This window comes from Phaenicophaeus curvirostris, chromosome 1 (genome assembly GCF_032191515.1).
Source record: "Phaenicophaeus curvirostris isolate KB17595 chromosome 1, BPBGC_Pcur_1.0, whole genome shotgun sequence".
Lineage (NCBI taxonomy): Eukaryota > Metazoa > Chordata > Aves > Cuculiformes > Cuculidae > Phaenicophaeus > Phaenicophaeus curvirostris.
Window position 1 is genome coordinate 7,687,118 of NC_091392.1, and position 18,313 is coordinate 7,705,430.

The 18,313-nt window shown below is 42.4% G+C and overlaps 1 protein-coding gene across 3 annotated transcripts in view; it reads right to left on the reverse strand.

Annotated features, from left to right (window-relative positions):
* Positions 1-6,926: 6,926 nt before the first annotated feature.
* The window catches only part of FAM107B (family with sequence similarity 107 member B), a 62,895-nt gene continuing 51,508 nt past the window's right edge, over positions 6,927-18,313 (reverse strand). For all 3 annotated transcript variants that reach the window (XM_069874881.1, XM_069874701.1, XM_069874786.1), the window contains 3 exons: positions 17,125-17,308; positions 12,213-12,366; positions 6,927-10,304 (listed from right to left, as the gene is read on the reverse strand). In XM_069874881.1, coding sequence (XP_069730982.1) covers positions 10,188-10,304; positions 12,213-12,366; positions 17,125-17,252 — 399 coding nt within the window. In that variant the 5' untranslated portion in view covers positions 17,253-17,308 and the 3' untranslated portion in view covers positions 6,927-10,187. The remainder of the gene's footprint in view (positions 10,305-12,212; positions 12,367-17,124; positions 17,309-18,313) is intronic.

An 18,313-nucleotide genomic window follows, 5' to 3' on the forward strand; every position in this document is an offset into this window, starting at 1 on the left:
TGTGAATTCACCTCCCGACTTGCTGAGATCTCGAAACACACCCAAAGCTTTTTAGCTGGACGTCTCAGCAACTGTTAAGGACACACAACACAAGGCCAAATGCCAGGTCCTGCACTTGGGACACAACAACCCTGTGCAGTGCTACAGACTAGGAGAAGTCTGTCTAGAAAGCTGCCTGGAGGAGAGGGACCTGGGGGTGTTGGTTGACAGCGACTGAACATGAGCCAGCAGTGGCCCAGGTGGCCAAGAAGGCCAATGGCATCTTGGCTTCTATCAGAAACAGTGTGACCAGCAGGTCCAGGGAGGTTCTTCTCCCTCTGTACTCGGCACTGGTGAGACCGCTCCTCGAATCCTGTGTTCAGTTCTGGGCCCCTCACCACAAGAAGGATGTTGAGGCTCTGGAGCGAGTCCAGACAAGAGCAACAAAGCTGGTGAAGCAGCTGGAGAAGAAGTCTTACAAGGAGCGGCTGAGGGAGCTGGGGTTATTTAGCCTGGAGAAGAGGAGGCTGAGGGGAGACCTCATTGCTCTCTACAACTACCTGAAAGGAGGTTGTGGAGAGGAGGGAGCTGCCCTCTCCTCCCAAGTGACAGGGGACAGGACGAGAGGGAATGGCCTCAAGCTCTGCCAGGGGAGGTTCAGGCTGGACATTAGGAAACAATTTTTCCCAGAAAGGGTCACCGGGCACTGGAACAGGCTGCCCAGGGAGGTGGTTGAGTCACCTTCCCTGGAGGTGTTTAAGGCACGGGTGGACGAGGTGCTGAGGGACGTGGTTTAGTGTTTGATAGGAATGGTTGGACTCGATGATCCGGTGGGTCTTTTCCAACCTGGTGATTCTATGAGTCTATGAAAAAGCCTCGGCAGGGCCATCCCAGAGGGTGAAATCCTCCAGCCGGGCACGAACCGCCCCCCTCGGCCCCGCTTTGCCCAGCAGGTGGCAGCAGCGGGTGCGGGTTGAGCGGCGCCCACACAGCCTCGGGATGCGGCGCAGCGGAAGGGGGGAAAAATCACCTCGACGGTAAATAATTCAAAGCAGCTTTTTATCCCCCTGAGCAGAGCAATCTGACATTGCCCAGGGATTGTTTCTATGTAAAGATATTGAGCTGCTGAAGTGCGTCCAACGAAAGGCAGCAAAGCTGGTGAAGGGGCTGGAGAACAAGCCTTATGAGGATGAAGGAAGGAATAAATCGTTAAGAATAATAAGAATCAAATCTTGGCCAGCTTGCAGTAAGCAAGAATGTGATTGTAACAGGAGTTTAGCTTGTTTACTAGTTGAAACAAGGACATACCTGAGCTCACCAAGAGGACACAAGGAGGAGATAAGATAAAGAGCATCAGAGGATCCTGAAGACACAAAGGAACTGAGATATACATTCAAGAGTGGGTGATAAGACATGATAATGGGTTCTATGTATGTTTCACCAATATTTCCAGAATATGTAACCAGTGTTTCTCAGAATCTATATGAATATGTATGTTTAACCAGTATAAAAGTCCTGTTACCAGTCTCAATGGACACACAAATTAGGCAAAATGATTCCCTGTGTGTCCAGCATCGTTATTTATTAAAGCAATACCTGTTTAATAATCAAATTAGCATTGATTATTGAGTTTGTCCTTTTTCACAGCATCAAGGAGCAGCTGAGGGAACTGGGATTGTTTAGCCTGGAGAAGAGGAGGCTGAGGGGAGACCTCATCACTCTCTACAACTACCTGAAATAAGCATGTAGCAAGGGGGGTACTAGTCTCTTCAAACAAGTAGCAAGTGATAGGATGAGAGGAAATGGCCTCAAATTGTGCCAAGGGAGGTTGTAGATTGGATATTAGAAAAATATCTTAACTGAAAGAGTGGTGAAACACTGGAACAGGCTTCCCAGGGAGGTGATGGCATCTCCATCCATGTAGGTGTTAAAAAAACATGTATATGTGGAGCTTTGGACATGGTTTTGTAGGCACGTTGGTATTGTGTTGATGGTTGGACTGGATGATCTTAGAGATCTTTTCCAACCTTAACAATTCTATCATTTTATGTGTTTTAGGCTTCTTGCTAATAACACAACGTACATCCATCCTCCTTCTCACCTCCACTGGGCTTCCATCATCACAGCCCTTCCTTTTAAGTGGGGAGATAAATACATTGATACAACTATGAGGTCTGACACACGGACACAAATTTTCTTAATTTGTTAAATAAAAACAGTTACAGACACAGTCTCAGGATAATTTCGTGTCAGACATCATATACCAGTTGCTCATTCATGTTGTATCAGACATGTAGTTTGAATTTTTATTCCTATCTGCTTCCCCTACCCTGCATACACTGTCTTTTTTATTTCCACTCCCAACATATGGAGAGTTTGGGCTAGGTTTGCTTTCACTCTGCAGGCAGTGCAATTGTCAATCCCAAACACCCATTTTAGGATCCATCCCAAGAATTCCTCACTAATTAAGTGCCTTTCATTACAAATCAGCACTGGGAAATGAGCCTGAATAGGCAACAAAAAATAGGCAGCAAGAGCTTGGGTGAAAAGAAACAATAGGGAAGGAGTCAAAAGCTCTGTGAAGCTTGGGGGTGGGGAAGGAGATATTTGGTACATTAAATGAGAACACAGGCTCTGCATCATCCTCAACTTGCTGTCTAACCTTGGGTTCAAGGTAGAAATCTTCATCAGTCATGGACTCACCTTCCCACTGTTTTCTTCCTTTTTAGCACCTCCTTTTTCCTCCCCAGACAGCAATCCCTGCTCTTCAGCATCAGGATTGAGTGGGCCTCCCTGCAGAGGAGGTTTTCAAAGCTCTCTATAGGCAGTTTGCTGTTCACTTCTGGTCTGGTTATCAGCACAATTTCCAAATAAGCAGGGAATAGAGTTCTTGATGCAAACCAGAAACAACTCCCTTGCAATAAGAAAATAACAAGAAATGCAAGATCTGTGTTTTGAAGATAATATACTCTTGGTACTTAATGAGTTAATTCAATTTGTACTAGAAATGAGAGGATAATTTTCCTAATAAACCCACAGTTCTGAAGTATAGGGACCACTGTGCTCAGCAAATTTCCAAAAGCCATTTCCTTGCTGAGCTCAGCTCCTGAAGGCAGCACCCTGAAATTGCACAGAGGAGAATTCACCTAAATGATCAGCATAGAAATAAAACTGGATAAAGACAAGTGCTGAAATTATACATCAGGGAAACTTACACGTTATGGTCCACAACTGCAGTGATGAAGGGCCTTCAAGGGGCTTTCTCTTTTCCTGCTGCTACTGATGAAAACAAACTCCTGATCAGCTTCACACTGGAGAATCTTTTAGGCTTCATTTACCAAAGGTGAGTTTAAAGACAGAGATCCTGTTGGACATACCCCCTTTTTCAGGGAGCCTATTTCGGATGGGCAGGACTGCCACCCTCCAACTCCAGAGCAGCTGGGAGCCAGGGCAGCTCCCTTTGACTTTCTATACCGAGCAATCTGCTCTTCAAATGAGCCCTGCTAAAGGATTTAGGCTTTGCTGGGTGCTCTTTAATTTTTGAGCACAATGAAGCAGACTTGGCATTTCAATTGCATTATGAAAGATTTGTTTCCAAATAGCTGAAGAGGGGAAAAGAAGTACATTTCTTCTTCCCATCTAATCAGGCTGGAGTTACTCAATGCCAGCCTCAATCTGTGTTAAATTGCTCATGCCATCCACTGGAGAGATTAGACTTGGGTACATAATAGAAGTTAATTCAGGAAATGATTACTCAGATAATTAAGTACTACAGCTGTATGGGCTGATTCTGGCTCTTGAAGCCCCCTCTCAGGTGCTTCACGACCCTCCTCGCTGTCCCTCACCACCACTGTGGAGATGCCACTTCCCCTCCAGCTGATCGGTGTTCAGCCAGGGGCAGGTCCCTTCTCCCCAGCTCCCAGCAAGTCTCCCCAGCACTTCAGGGGCTCAGCTGAAGACTCCACAGCACCAGCACCAGAGCTGGTGAGTGCAGTGGAGAGACAGGCTTTTTATTAACTTATGAACCACATCGGGATTAAAGGCCGAATTTCCTAAAGGTATCCAGTGCCTCACCTTTCCTGGCAAGCAAAACTCCATGAAAAATTCCTGGTGGTTTAGAGGTTGCATTTGAATGCCCAGCTTCAGAGTCCTTGCAATGCAGATGACGTTCCCTCCCAGTAAAGCGCTGCAGGTTCCTTTGCAGTCAAAGAAAGGAAGGGAACTGTGCTCCACAGGGCTGATTTTTCCACAGCAATACAAATGAAATCCAGATGATTAGCTCAAATGCACCTATCAGGTTCAGCAAAATGGACCCCTGGGTACCCAAAGAACAGAAGTAGCTTCTCTCTAACCTCAGAGAGGCAATGCAGGCAGAGTGATGGACCTCCTGCAGCCTTTACCTAGCTCTAAAGCACTGCCAGAAGACAGGCTGTGGAAGACAAGCACTGGAGTGAGATGTCAGGATGTCTGTGCTCTATTACTATCACCAAACACTTCCTCTGCCCATGGTTTCCACCACCTCCATTAAGAAGATTCATCCTTAATATTGACAAAGGCACCACAAACCCCACCTCTGACAGATGAAAGATCTTAAGTAGAACACAAGCAGTTTAAAGTGGTGAAGTAGAGGGAAAGATACCTCATATTTCCCCTCCTTCATATCTCATTGAGTGTTAGTACTCTTCCGATTGTGAATCCCATGTGCCCTCCTGTTCTTCACCCTAACATCATCAGTTCTGCTCCTGTGGAAACCATAGCGCTGAATCTGTTCTGTTTCCTACTGTTTCATTCAGTTATTTTCTTAAGCATAACTGGTCACCACAAGAGCCATCAGCCGTTTTAGGTTATGAATGCCATTCACGGCACTGTGACAGCAGCCGTGGGACTGGAAGGTCCTTCTTTCCACATAGCAATGGCATGACACAACCCACCTGCATACAGCCACAGAAGCATAAGCAAAGCCCCCAGCAGACCAGTGCTTGCAAAGCCACATGACAAAGTGTATTAGCTCAACTCAATCCAAAAAGGCATACAAAAGGAAAATCATCTTTTCTGCTGGACACGCTACAAACACAGATCGCATACACTCTCTCTTTTCTTTATGGAGCTGGAGTGAAATATCAAAGGATAATTCAAAACACATTTGGATATGCTTGAGGTAGGAGAGCACAGGGCAGTGTCCCCATCAGGCCGTAGAAAACCACCCCTTATAATTCTCTTCTTTCTTATCTCGCCCATATTTGACAGCTCCTGGAGAGGGTCCAGCATCATTGCATCAGCAGTACTGCCAGGACCTAGTCCACATGCTGAGCAGTTTCTGAAGGAAAAAGCATTTCCTGACATCTGTTCTGAATTCACTGCTCTTGTCCTCCTCCCCCAGTTCATCTCACCAGCACTCCACTCCACCTCCCCCTCCATCACCACCTGTCCCCGCCTGACCAGGCCTCACTGCTAAGAGCTGAAAATCTTTGTGGAGATCTGATGACCCACACCTGCTTCAGCCCTGTTCTTTCCCCTCCTAATTCAATCTGCTGTTGACACAGGATTTTGCTTTTAGCAATGGCACCAAGCAATGTGACCCAACAAACCATTTGTGCATGCACTTCCTTTCACATGTCCAGGTTTTTCCTACTAGAAACACAGGCTTGAGCACCAGCAAAATTAAAAAGACCTTTGTAGGGCTGAACTCAGGACCAGGCTCATTACTCTTTCCTCATACCCTTTCAGGATGGAGCTACAGCAATGCTAACGAAAGCTGGTGAGGGGGCTGGAGAACAGGTCTTACGAGGAGCGGCTGAGAGAGCTGGGGTTGTTTAGCCTGAAGAAGAGGAGGCTGAGGGGAGACCTCATTGCTCTCTATAACTACCTGAAAGGAGGTTGTAGAGGGGAGGGTGCTGGCCTCTTCTCCCAAGTGACAGGGGACAGGACAAGAGGAAATGGCCTCAAGCTCCACCAGGGGAGGTTTAGGCTGGACATTAGGAAAAAATTCTTCACAGAAAGGGTCATTGGGCACTGGAACAGGCTGCCCAGGGAGGTGGTTGAGTCACCTTCCCTGGAGGTGTTTAAGGCACGGGTGGACGAGGTGCTAAGGGGCATGGTTTAGTGTTTGATAGGAATGGTTGGACTCAATGATCCGGTGGGTCTCTTCCAACGTGGTTATTCTATGATTCTATGATTCTATGATTTCAAGGGTGAGCTTTGCCTGGTGCATTTTGATGAAGTTAGCAGGATAGGGGATGATTTCCACAACTGTTTCATCCTCATCAAGAGATTTCCTTCATGTTCTGCCCCTCTTTGCACTAACTGAAGAGCTACACAGCCCTGAAAATTTTCTGCATCAAAAATATACAAAAAAAGCATGGCCAGCAGGCTGAGAGAGGTGATTCTGCCCCTCTTCTCTGCTCTTGTGAGACCTTACCTGGAGTACTGCATTCAGTTCTGGGGCCCTGAGCAGAGGAAAGGCATGGATCTGTTAGAACAAGTCCAGAGGAGGCCAAAATGATGGTCAGAGGGCTGGAACACCTCCCTTATGAGAACAGGCTGAGAGAGTTGGGGTTGTTCAGCCTAGAAAAGAGACCTTATAGCAACCTTCCAGCACTTCAAAGGGGCCTACAGGAAAGCTGGGGAGGGTCTTTTTATAAGGGAGCACAGGGATAAGACAAGGGGTAACACTTTAAAGCTGACAGAGGGGAAATTTAGATTAGATATTAGGAAGACGTTTTTTGCTGTGGCGTTGGAGAGGCACTGGCACAGGTTGGCCAGGGAAGTTGTGGATGCCCGATGCCTGGAGGTGTTCAAGGCCAGGTTGGATGAGGCTTTGAGCAACCTGAGCCAGTGGAAGGTGTCTCTAACCACAGCAGAGGGGCTGGAACTGGATGATTTTTGAAGTCCCTTCCAACCCAAACCATTCTATGATTCTATGATAATAAGACTATGACACACAATGAGATTTTTCTGCCAACTATCTTGCCAATAACTTTGCATACAAATACACAGATACAGCTTAAAGGAGCCAAAAGTCACCATGATCTTGATACTTTCCCCTGTTCTGCAGAACTTGAAATAACCCAGATCTTAGTGCAGTCCCCAAGGTGTTATTTTCACTAGGACGTAACAGACACCACCACATATGCCAAGCACGTAGCAGATTTTATTAAGCGTAACTTTGGTTCTAAGTATTCCACCCTCGTTCTCATAATACCTTTAGTTAAAAACAATTATACAAGAGCAAATACAAAAAATATTAAATTATGAAAACAAATCCATTAAGGCTCCCTTTTTATATTTATATATATTTATATATGTACACTCAAACAAGTGCAGATATTAACAGAAGGTTAAAGCCACAAAAATGCTAAAAAAGTTACTACTATACTATCAAAAGCAAGAGTTTTAAAAAAGTACAAAGTGGTAAGTGAGCCATTTTCAAATCACTGAAGTATCTGCCAGATTGCTTTAAAACTCATTTAGCTAAAGGGCAGATTAGGAATTGCTTACACTCAGCGGCAAGCAGTTTCTTACTTGAGTCGCTGCTCAGGACACTTGTGGTGTGGCCAGCTGACTGCCCAGTTAAGGGTTGCCTGCTCTAGCCCAATCCTGACTGTACGACAAGCTTTTGCCTGTCGAATCAACATAAGGTGGCTGGGATTCCTATACAAAAGGGTCAGCAGAATTCAAAGATGTTCTAACACACACATTGATGTTCTGTTCACACAGTGAATTAATGCCAAGTGAAAACAAAAACCTACTTCACGCTGGATGTACAAGAGAGTTTTCTGGCCTTCTGTGTTTCAGAAAGAGAAACGCTACCCTGAAACACAAGCTAACACAGAAAGAAAGCAGAATGCCCTTCAGCCTTGAAGGGCTCAATCCAACACACTCATTGAAGCCAAAGACAGGTCCTCATCCCCTACTGACTCCAGTGCCATCTGGGTTGCACAAACTTCATTTCACTGTGCATGCATGGTAGGATTGCCATGCTCACCTAGGGGAAATGGCTGAGAAGAATTAGTCTGCTCAAGACAGAGGAGGGTTTCCTCACCTACTTCTAGATGTTTCTATACTGCACAGAAGGTTAATTGTGGAGCGGAGTCCAACAGGCATGAAGTTTGGTAGGCCAACGGTGGCTAAGATAAAACATGAGTGTGGCATGAAAGGCTCGTATATAGTGTTGTCTCAACAAAATGAAACAAACTCAATCAGTGTAAGCATTTGAATAATGTGCTGCCTCAAAAAGCAAGATTCTCCTTCCAGAAGAAGGGAAGGAGAGAGGGAAGAACCTGCAGCATTCAGGGTGTCCTTACTTGAAAAATACATGGAAGAGTCTTACATTTGGCCTTTGTCTTTTGTATGTCCATAATCTGAACAGTCTGGTAGACAATCTTCACATTTAATCTAGACATGAGTCACACTGCAAGTCTAAATCAATGGCAATATGCTTATCACAATTCAATTTACTCTTGATCTGATTATGACCTCATAAAAATGCCTGGATCCTGACAAATTGAAGTCTGTATCTAGGAAACATTTCTAATTGTGAGCATTTTTTCCCATGTGCTCTACTGAAATTGTATTTAAAATGTGCAATACTTACAGGCAAAAGGAACTAAAACACAAGCCAACAAACCCTCCCCCACCACCTTTACAATACAAACACACCACTGTTGATATTAATAAAAAGTGTTCTTAAACAGTTATGTCCAATGTAACTACAAAGTAGAAAGTATTTTGTATAGCATCCTAAGGCAAATACTAGGATTAGATCCTCAGTTGATACGGATAAACACAGCTTCAGTGAGGCCTAGGACTGTGACAGCCAAGGAAGATGAGGATTTATCCCCAGATTCTGAAGATAAGGTATCTGCACGCACTCACATCAGGTAAGAATCCAACTCTATAATCCTACATGAGTGATCTGTTCCCCCCTCCTCATCCCAGGCTTTCGTGGACAACTAGTAGTCATAAGCATTAAGGATCAGATTCTGCCATCCCTGTGCAAGCTGAGCAATATTTTATTTAATGGCAAGTCATAGGGGCAACTTGTGGAAACACAGAAGGTGACAGAATTGGACCCTTAGACTCAGTGGCAACACATTTCCCTTTTTTCTTGAGGCTAAAGGAAGGATAAAATAAAATTAATTTCATTTCATGCCTTACTTTAGGGAAAAAATTTCCACTTCAGTAGATTCCAGTGATCAGTTTGGTCTGGCTTAAGCACTGCTCTGTTGCAGGAACTGCAACAAAGTCCTGCAAGCCAAAAGCAGGAACTGATGGCAGATCAGATTCCCGATTTCAGTTCCAGCAAACGAGTTTAAACACTACTGAGTAATGTGTTAACACTGTACTCAGATCAGCGTGTCCTTGGAGGAGAAAGGCCACAACAGCAAAGTATGTAGGATTTCATAACACAAAAAGTAGAAGACAGGTCATTTTGCATTGAGACGCAAGAGGTAAATTCACAGGTAGCACTGCGCACGCCTGCACACAATGGTGGAAGGGAGAAGTTTAGAGACAGAGATAAATCAGCTTCTGGATTCTCTCTGGAGAGAGGATCATCAGTTTTTTACTCTTTCATAGCCCAAATTCTACATCCTAAACAGGAGAACTGGGCTTTAAGGCTGCTTAACTGTTCACTGCTGGTGAATTTTAAGCATTCTCAGTTTGCCCACACCTGCCTATCCTAGTGGGGATGGGCAGCAGCGCTTGACATACCTCGTTTCCTCCCGGACTTGGTAAAAATTCCAACTAAACACGAATTATTGTTGGTTATATACAAGCTGTAGGTTTAGATGGAGGAAATTTACCTGCACAGCAAAGCTTCATAGGATATCACAGGAAGATTTTTGTTGCGTTTTAAAGCAAAATATAATCTGTGTTATCTCCACTAAACTAGGATCACAAGAGATAAAGCAGTGCAACACTGAAGGAGTTTCTCTAGTATCCCTGGTTAAAATCTCTGAGTAAGCACATCAGATTGGTCCATGACACTGAACTGACAGACTCTTTATCCATTGATCTCAGAAATGCATTTGGCAAGTCGATCTGTTTAAGGTACAGTCTTTTTAATCCACATGTCTCAGGAATTAAAAATCTCATCTTCAGTAAGTGTCAGCTGGACACTGTGATTTTCCCTCTTGAAGGGCAGATCTGAGACAACCTGCGAAAGCCTCTCTCCACAGGAAAGCTGGAAGTCTTAGCAAGTGCTGGCTCTAGGACTCTGGTGCTTCTGTTGCTTCCTGGACCGTCCTCCTCAAGTTGCCCTTGACTTTGACAAATTCAGGTGCGTTTTCCTGCTCTTCCTGCATCTTCTGTTGCTCCAGTTCCAGCTTAAAAGCGTAAAAAAAGAAGGACATAAGCCAGGTCATTGAAATATGAGACAAAAATCTAAAGTTTTCAATAACTGGCCATACAAAACTCTTAAAACTGTTTCCTTTCTTTCTCTCATGGAAAAGATACTGGCATTTCTTTGGGAATATCTTTTCTTATAAATGATAAATCTTTTCAAACCCTTGTTCCAGATGTCTGTCTCTGCAAGCCCAGCACGAGAACAAGATGAAGCATTTTTGAGGAAATTCTTGGACATTAAAGAAACAACAGTGTTTCCCTTCTCTGGCTTTTACAACAGGGCAAGGATGAATGTGCCTTGTGGGAGAACAAATGCAAACAGCCACTACTGAGCGCACTGGCAAATTTTATTTCTGAGTGTCTACATACGGATTCCTGTACCTAACTTGAGCCTTTTGGTGTATCTGTTTTTTTCTATTACAAAAAGCAATACAAAAAATTCCTTATTGGCCCTTAATTGCTCATTTTTGAGAGCCCATCCACTGACATTTTTAATCCAGTGGGAGCTGCTGCCCATGCAGACACTCAAAATTATAATGTGAGGTTAGATGCTGTGCTCTACAGGGCAAGGCTCTACAGTGCCCATACAGAGCATAGCTTACACATTGCAGAGCATACAGATTGCTTAGCAATACTCTACAAAGGCAGATGAATCAGCAGAAAGGAAGAAACAACCATTTAGAAAACTAACAAAAGCTCCTGAAAGGAGTTATTGGAGTTTTTTAATAGACCAAGGGCTCCCTGATCAATGAGGACCACGTATAGCTCACCTAAATAATCTCTGCTTTGTCTCTGCTTCAGTGACAAGGGACATGCCTTGTTAAAATATATCATGACAACACTCCTCCAGGAGTCACATTGTCAATTAATGCCATTCCTATTATGTTTACAAAGTCACAACATTGTTTGCAATTGGCAGGCTTTTCATCTTCTAACAGAATTTTCTATTCTAAGTACGTCCTTGGATGTCTCAGTTTCAAATCAAACCTTCCCCCAAGCTGACCATTTGAAGCTGGGTGCTTAAAAGCAGAAGGGAAAAGTGACAGGGTGATACACTTAAAAACACAGTAGCTTTCTCCCTCTAAAAATATTTCTAAGCCTAATTAAAAAGAACTATAAAAATCTCAAAACCTAAATGATGACTGGATTACACCTCATTTTCAATAAAGTAATTATTTCGCTTAATTGATTTCCATTGAGAAAAACAGGATATACTGTTTTTAAGACTTCATTTATTTAAAAATAAATGCAGTGCTTGTTGCACAGTGACTTCTTTGATGAGGTGTTCCACTGTATAGAAATTTCTTTGAAGGTACATGAAGTGCATTAAGAGGCACAAAGATGTTTGGCTGGTCCTGTGCTGAGCACTAAGCTTCACCACAATGAACTCCACATCACCTCCATACTCTAGGCCTGAGAATCTTTACCTTCTTTTGAAAACGCTGGTGGGCTCGTAAGTTTTAAGGCTACAAAATACTTTTTTACGTAACCTGGGAGAAAGAATTTATTTTTTGTTTGGTAGCATCCAGTTTTGATGCACTACAGCCTAACAACCACTCACAGTGGATCATCTCTACACTTACACTGTAGAAGTTGATTAATTCACCACAGTTTCAATGGTTAAGTCATGTCAGGGCTCCACCTATTCTGGCTGTCTAGTACAGGATTCCTTTGACCAAAGGCAGACACAATATACAGTTCCTAAACAGTAAGTGACAGCAACGAGGTACTTCTAGAGTGTGATTTGACTCATCCTAAAAAATATATTTGCATTTGGTCAGAAGAAATATGCCAGCAATGGACTGGTGCTTCTTTCCTGTGTACGCAGGGAGCCTTGGGTGAGAAGCTCAGATGTAGATGTGTAAAAGTAGTGTTATTCCCCATCTTACCTGCTCCAGTTTCTGCTGCCGTTTCAGCAGCTCTATTTCCAGGTCTGATTTCTTCTTTTGTGCTTCCTCTTCTTTTTGTTGTTTAATAACTTGATCTCGTTTCCTTTTCTCCATCACTTTCTGTAGCTCTGGTTTGTTCTGAGGTGCAAGACCCCTTCAAATTAAATGGGAGAAGTGGTGGTGAAACAGGGGAAAAAAAAAATCAGTTTTAATTAGCAGAAATTCACACAGAACTGTAGGCAGCTTTTCTAAAGTCAAGTAGTTGCCTATTTAGATACATCAGAATACAAATAATTAATTACAGGGATAAAACAAGCATACCTTTGCCTGATTTCTAACCAAAACTCTAAGCTAGAAATTAAGCCATGTTATTACTAAGGATATTTCTCTTTAATATGCATGCTAGTATTTCTTCTGGATAATTCACTATTTTTACTCTCATCTTAAGTCTTTCTTCTATTATCTCAATTTCAGAAGAATGGATTAAAGAAATGATCACAAATCAAGACTCTACCAGAGCTAGAAAAAAATTTTAGACAAAGAGACTTCTGTTGCTGGCTGATAACTCAGAGAGATTGTGTTCAGACAGTCCTATGCAGGGTATTATGCCCATAGAAGTTTGAATGGACAGAAAGTTGCTTCTGGAAATCATGGATTCTGTCCTTTCTTGAAAATGTGAGAGCTTTACCCATGCCTGGCTGCAAAGCTATTCCCAGTGAGAGCTCCAAGGCTACACTCAAACCACAAAGAGTCAAAGATGACAAAATCCAGAATAAAAAACGTTGCAGTCACCTTGGAGACCGGACAAAAGGCTGGAAGATTCTCCTTCTTGTAAGATTTTAGCTACTACATCAACTGAATGTTTCAGCTCTGTTCACCTCAAATTGCTTTCCGAGCCAACTACTCTAAAATGAGAAAGCTTTTTCTTTGGGAAGATGTATGACTCTATTTGCACAGGCACACGCACAGATACACACTCACTCCCACTTTTTTTTGTGACTTCAGCTATTTTTTATCTGTTATGTTACGAAGTTTTCAAAATTTGTTACAATAAGATTCAAAGCTCTCCTCATTATTCAGGTATTTGTGTCACTTAAGTTAGAGCAGAAGGATCAAAAATTTACCTTTCTTATTTTTGTCTTCCCTGTGAAGAATATTACGTGAAAACATCCAAAATTGAGTTTAACATCAATGATTTTTTATTTCAACCTTAAGGAACTCAATAATCTGAATTAGGCTTTCAGAAAGTCTATTTTTAGCCTTGCTTACTAGCTATATACAACTACAGTTGTCTAATTCTTTCATAATATGAACCATATATGAACCTCATGAGATTTAACAAGGCCAAGTGCAAGGTCCTATACCTGGCATAGGACAATCCATGGTTTCAGTACAGGATGGGGGATGATGTGATTGAGAGCAGCCCTGCAGAAAAGGACCTAGGAGTGCTGATTGATGAGAAGCTCAACATGAGCCAGCAACGGGCACCAGCAGCCCAGAAGGCCAACCGTATCCTTGGCTGCATCAGAAGAAGCGTAGTCAGCAGGTTGAGGGAGGTGATTCTGCCCCTCTACTCCACTCTCATGAGACTCCACCTGGAGTACTGTGTCCAGTTGTGGAATCCCCAGCATAAGAAGGAAATGGAACTGTTGGAATGGGTCCAGAGGAGGACTACAAAAGAAATGGAGCACCTCTGCTACGAGGACAGGCTGAGAGAGTTGGGGTTGTTCAGCCTGGAGAAGAGAAGGCTCCAAGGAGACCTTATAGTGGCCCTACAGTATCTGAAGGGGTCCTAAAAGAAAGATAGGGAGGGACTTTTTACAAGGGCGTGTAGCGATAGGACAAGGGGGAGTGGCTTTAAATTAGAAGGCGGACGATTTAGATTAGACATTAGGAAGAAACTCTTTACAATGCAGCACGGGCACAGGTTGCCCAGGGAAGCTGTGGATGCCCCATCCCTGGAAGAGTTCAAGGCCAGGTTGGATGGTCTGGTGGGAGGAGTCCCTGCCCATGGCAGGGGGGTTGGAACTAGATGATCTTTAAGGTTCCTTCCAACCCAAACAATTCTATGATTCTATAAATATGCATATCTGACAGCATTAAAATTCCATTTTATGGTTACCTCTATGAATGACTCCATATATTATGCAACTCTCTATCCCTGTACATACCGTGACAGCAAAATCAAATATTTAGTAACACCAAATGTTATTCCCTATTTCTCATAACAGTTCTTGTGGCCTGAATGCAACAGAAGCTACAAGTTTGTGTTAATATTTTATGTTTTATGCTATTTTAATTACATTTTAACACAAAAAACTAAAATCGGGCAGAGAAAAGCTGGAATGAATTTTTATTACTACTACTAGTATGGAGTCAGTGAGAGCCATGTCGATGGAAACTTCCATATTGCCAATTCATAATCAAGACAACAATGATCAGAGGCAACCTGCTAAGTAAAAGTACTTGTTCCTGCTTTTTTTTCCAGTAAGGTTGCAGCACAAGAAAGCAGAGCCACAAGAGCAATTTAGATGTGCTGTTGCTATAATAAAGGGGACCCACAGAAAATAAAACTAAATACAACCTCTCAGTCTAATCAAATGGGGTAGGTAGTCAGGTCTGTAACAGAACAATTGTAACATCAATCTTATTTTCCCTCTCCTATGTAAGAAGGAAAAGCAACAAACAGGCTGTACTGGATTAACTGGGAGTCTTTTATCATCTGCTGATGATTGTTGTGGTTAAATATAAAACACTAAAGCTTTGGTATGGAGTAAGCAAAATGTGCTATAACACAAGTTAGGGCTGATAGGATTAAAAGCTCTGGAAGGGACAGGACCAATACTCTGCGGACTTGAGGCTGAGTAAGTAAGAATAGTTTAAAAGAAGTGACTAGGACCTTGAGGTACCACTGCCTGGATCTTTGTTTCACCAAACAACTACCATTTCAGCAGGTAAATAACAACATCAGTTCAAGACCCAGCAGACACTGCTCACAGCAGGCATGGAGAAAGATCAGACCAGTACTGGCTAGTATCTTCTAAGACACAGAAATGGCTGCTCAGAGCTGACTGCTCCAAAAGTGAAGCTGCTGGTGCCTACACACCGAGTCTTCACAATAAAATAAGATGCATGTTAAATGGACTTCTATAAGAGCACTAAAAGACCTCCAAACATATGGCAGTTTGCAATAACAAAGCAGAACACAGGCATAATATCTACGTTACCAAAAAGCCTCATATCAGAACTAGTGCAGTGGCACAAAGCACAGAAGACTAACCCTCTTTTTAGAAATACCAGGCTTTCTGCTGGTAAAAACCCTCAGAGTATTTCATTTCTGCACCAATAATAAGAATCTAAAATTAACAGCTGCAGTTCATCAAAATTACAATAAGAGAAGAACGGCTATTGAGGGCTGCAAAACTCCTCTGTGTAATAGGATATTCTTCTAGAAGAAAAGAACTCCAGACTATTTAGAAGTGCTTTTTCACAAACTTAAAAGAAAAAAAAATAGCCTTAATTTATTGCAGCCTCCATATCCTTTAGAATAATACCATAAGTCGGGAAACTTCAACTATCTTTCTTTCAATGCCTATAAATTTCTGGTGCTAGGAACTGACTTTGATGTTTAATCCCATTAACGAAAAATAGGACAAACACCTATTTAGGCCAGTTTCTTCCAATTCAGTTGGTATTCTGTAAGACATTTCTATTTCTTCATCACTAAAGAAATGCTGTATTGTGTATGTGATTCATTTAGAATTAAGTATCTAAGCCTAGCATTTTTGAGCATTTTGCTGTTACACATAGAAAAGACCCTTCTTCCCCTCAAAGTACTGCCCCATCAAGAGGGAAAAAAATAAGAGAAACTTTCATAATGGGACTGTTTCTGACAAACAGACAAATCCAGTCATGCTGCAGTAGCCAAAGCAATAGCTTCCTCCTCTCTTTTATCAAGGTCCTAGGTCTCAAAAAGCCTAAATGCCTGCTACCCGCAACTCTGTTCTTAAATACACTCTGAAATACTGTTCTTCCACTCCTGTTAAGTAGATCTCCACACCCTTGCCTTTGGAAAGTACATTTTCCATGGCTTCAACATAGTAAACCAGTAATTTATATCATAATTTAGTTTCTGTTTGTTTAAATGGAGGAGCCTGGACAGACTTGGTGGCCTTTCCTCCACCATGTGATCTGGTGGTTATTTTCTTAATATGCTTTCTCAATGAGTCCTCCGTTGCTGAAGAGATTTAATAACAGAATTGGGCCAAATGCCTGTGCCTCTGAAGCTGAGGAAATCAAGTTCCAGTTATTTACATCTAAAAGCAACATATAGAGCAACAGCTGTGCAACCCATCCCAGAACGAAGGAAGCAGCAGTTGCATAACATACAAAGAAACACTTGGGCAGCAGCCGAGCAGAAACCAGACTATCACACTGCATTGCAAGAAGGATCAAGCAAGTAGATAACAGTTGTGAAATAAAATATGTGATTTGTTTGATTTAAAAGTGGCCCCATAAACTCAGTGAGCTGGGAATGGTGCAAATCCACAGATTTTATGATCCTACCAGTAACAGCAAAATTTTGTCACATATTTGATAAAGAGCTCAAGACAAATTACAGTGCCCAGGTAACCAGTATGAAATGTGTTGGGGAGAACTGAACTGCCTCCCCTGAAACTGACCCTTTGTGAGTGTTCACAGAACCGCAGTGAGAAATCTTTTACACTAGGCTTTTGCAGGTCAACTGAAACTCAAACAAATAAACGCCATGGTTAAGGACCAGAGCCTTTTCTTCTACGAGATCTGCATCAACAAAAAGCATTATGCTGGGCTTTGGCTAAAATGTCATTTTGATGCAACTAAAACTCAAGCTGTGTGCTCGGGGTGGCACAAGTGATTTTTAAACTCTTACCTTTTCTGATTCATAAGGAGCTCTCTATGGAGATCTTGATGATTTCGAGATGACTTCACAGGATTAATTAATTTCTGAGGTCGAATTAATTCAGGATTGTCATCATCTATATAGTCCGGTTCAGCCATAATCTTTCTTGGAATGGGATATGGATCTTTGAGTTCAGTGTCCTTGTTCACAGTATCTGTAAAACAGGGGGAAACTGCAGTAAATCTACATTGAAAGGCCTTTTAAAAATGTATCAAAGCATAAAGCCAGCGTATTACATTGGTAACAGTTATGCTTTTCCTAGATTAATTTTATCTGCAGTAAGTAAAGGCTCTCAGAGCAAACAGCAGCAGCAATGTCACAATACCATCTCCAACAGCCTTCATCTATTGACTCGGAAACACAGACTCCTCAGTTTTAAGAACTAGACAACGCAGGTTAAGCACATGACAAGCCCTACTGATTTTAATAAACCTACTCAGATGAAGCATTTTTAGATCAGCAATACTGAGACCTTAAAGACATTTTAAATACTGACTAAAGTAAATACTGTGAATATGTACCAAAATCAGTGTCTTATTTTCTGCCATCAGCCAGCTATGAGAAAAACTCCTTCTGCGGATAAGCCCTGTACTGTACCAAGCAGTGGAAATTGCCAGAACTGCAGTTGCTTGGATGGGGGACAGAATTTTGAGTGGAAATTTTGCTCAGTGGAAATCCACAGATTCACTGATCTGAAGGCAACGAAGTCTTGATGATTTATATCAACTAGAAATCTGGCACTTTCCTACACTGTTACAGAAAATGTATCTGTACACAAAATCACAACACTTTTAATCAACAGCTTACAATAATTTATACACGACCGTTCATACCTCCTTCCGTTAAATTCTCAGCCACAAAAAGTTCAGCATCCAAAACAAAGCACATTCAGAGCAATTCTACCTCTGTTTGCTGTTGTGGAAACCTGCACACTGCAATTATCAGGTTGATGAAACTCTGGCCCCTCAAACAGACCCAAAAAAGGTAATCTCACAGCATGTAGGCTTACAGAGATGAATCAAGGAAAGAATGAAAGAAAAGGCAAGAGACCTCCATCAGCTTGACTGGCAGACCCGCTGAATGCTGCGCACTGTATGACATGGGACTATGAGACACTTCAGAGAATGACTGGGATTTGCCATGTATTTTCCAGTAAAAG